General features: G+C 52.6%; 1 protein-coding gene across 1 annotated transcript; it reads left to right on the forward strand.

Moving 5' to 3' along the window:
• The first annotated feature begins 236 nt into the window (after positions 1 to 236).
• OR55B1 (olfactory receptor family 55 subfamily B member 1) lies at positions 237 to 1,303 on the forward strand. Its single transcript, XM_002693445.3, has one exon. The coding sequence runs from the start codon at positions 237 to 239 to the stop codon at positions 1,254 to 1,256; it is 1,020 nt and encodes a 339-aa protein (XP_002693491.2). The 3' UTR covers positions 1,257 to 1,303.

Here is a 1,303-nt window from a genome sequence, read left to right on the forward strand (position 1 = left end):
CCCTGAAGACAAAGAATGTCTTTTTCATCTTTGTAGCTCCCATTACGTCTGACACAATACCTGTCTGTTGCCCCAAAGAGTGGCCATAGATATGGCCATAGATACATGAAGAGGTGGATCTTCATCACAAACCCCTCAGGCCTCAAAATAGCAATAGAAATCGGCTTTCTTCACTGACCATTTTGTTATAACAGTCTCTGATCCCCACTTCTGGGGCCAGCCCAGGGCCAAAGCCAATGAGTGAGGATGGAAATACCAGCACCTTCAACATTTCCTACACCAACTTCTTCCTGGTGGGCTTTCCTGGACTGTCAGAGTGGAGGCCCTTCCTGGTCCTGCCTCTTACTTTCCTCTATGTGACCATCATCTCTGCCAACGCCCTGGTCATCCACACAGTGGCAGCCCAGCGGAGCCTGCACCAGCCCATGTACGTGCTCATTGCCCTGCTCCTGGCTGTTAACATCTGTGCTGCTACAGCGGTCATGCCCAAAATGCTGGAAGGCTTTGTGCATTATGCTAATCCCATATCACTGCATGGCTGCCTGGCCCAGATGTTCTTCATCTACTTCACTCTCCTTCTGGACTACAACCTCCTGCTGGCCATGGCCCTAGACCGCTATGTGGCCATCTGCCACCCACTCCGCTACAGTGATCTGATGACCTCCCATTTGCTGGGTGTGCTGGCCTTTTTCACCCTGACACGGAGCTTGGGAGTGGCAGTGCCCTTGGTGGTGCTAACCTCACGAGCTCGATTTTGCCGGACAGCAGTGATCCGACATTTCACCTGCGAGTACATTGCACTGCTGAGTATAGCTTGTGGAGACTTGACCTTCAACAACCATTTGGGGCTGGCCATGCGGTTGGCCACTGTGAGCTTTGACCTAGCCCTGCTGGGGACCTCCTACACGCGCATCATCTATGCTGCCTTCCGAATATCTTCCGGGGGAGCCCGAGCCAAGGCCTTGCACACGTGTGGCTCCCACTTACTGGTCATCCTCACCATCTACCTCTCTGGTCTCTCCACTTCCATCGTGTTCCGAGTAGCCAAGACTGTGTCTCAGGATGTCCAGAACCTCCTCAGTGCCATCTATTTGCTGCTCCCAGGAACCTTGAATCCAGTCATTTACGGGGTGAGGACCAGAGAGATCCGGCAACATATAGAAAAGATGCTCTGTGGAAAGGAAATAGCCCGGGAAGTTAGGGAGAAGCCAGAGAGGCTGCAAAATACTAGAGTGAAAGGGAAACTTCCAGGGTGAACTTCCTCAATATGGGAGACTGGGGCTGTGACCTCTGGGAACAAGAG

The sequence above is a fragment of the Bos taurus genome, chromosome 15, assembly GCF_002263795.3.
Source record: "Bos taurus isolate L1 Dominette 01449 registration number 42190680 breed Hereford chromosome 15, ARS-UCD2.0, whole genome shotgun sequence".
Lineage (NCBI taxonomy): Eukaryota > Metazoa > Chordata > Mammalia > Artiodactyla > Bovidae > Bos > Bos taurus.

Bases quoted from the DNA above. Each gene is read 5' to 3' on its own strand.
- OR55B1 (XM_002693445.3), top strand. From the start codon at position 237: ATGAGTGAGGATGGAAATACCAGCACCTTCAACATTTCCTACACCAAC.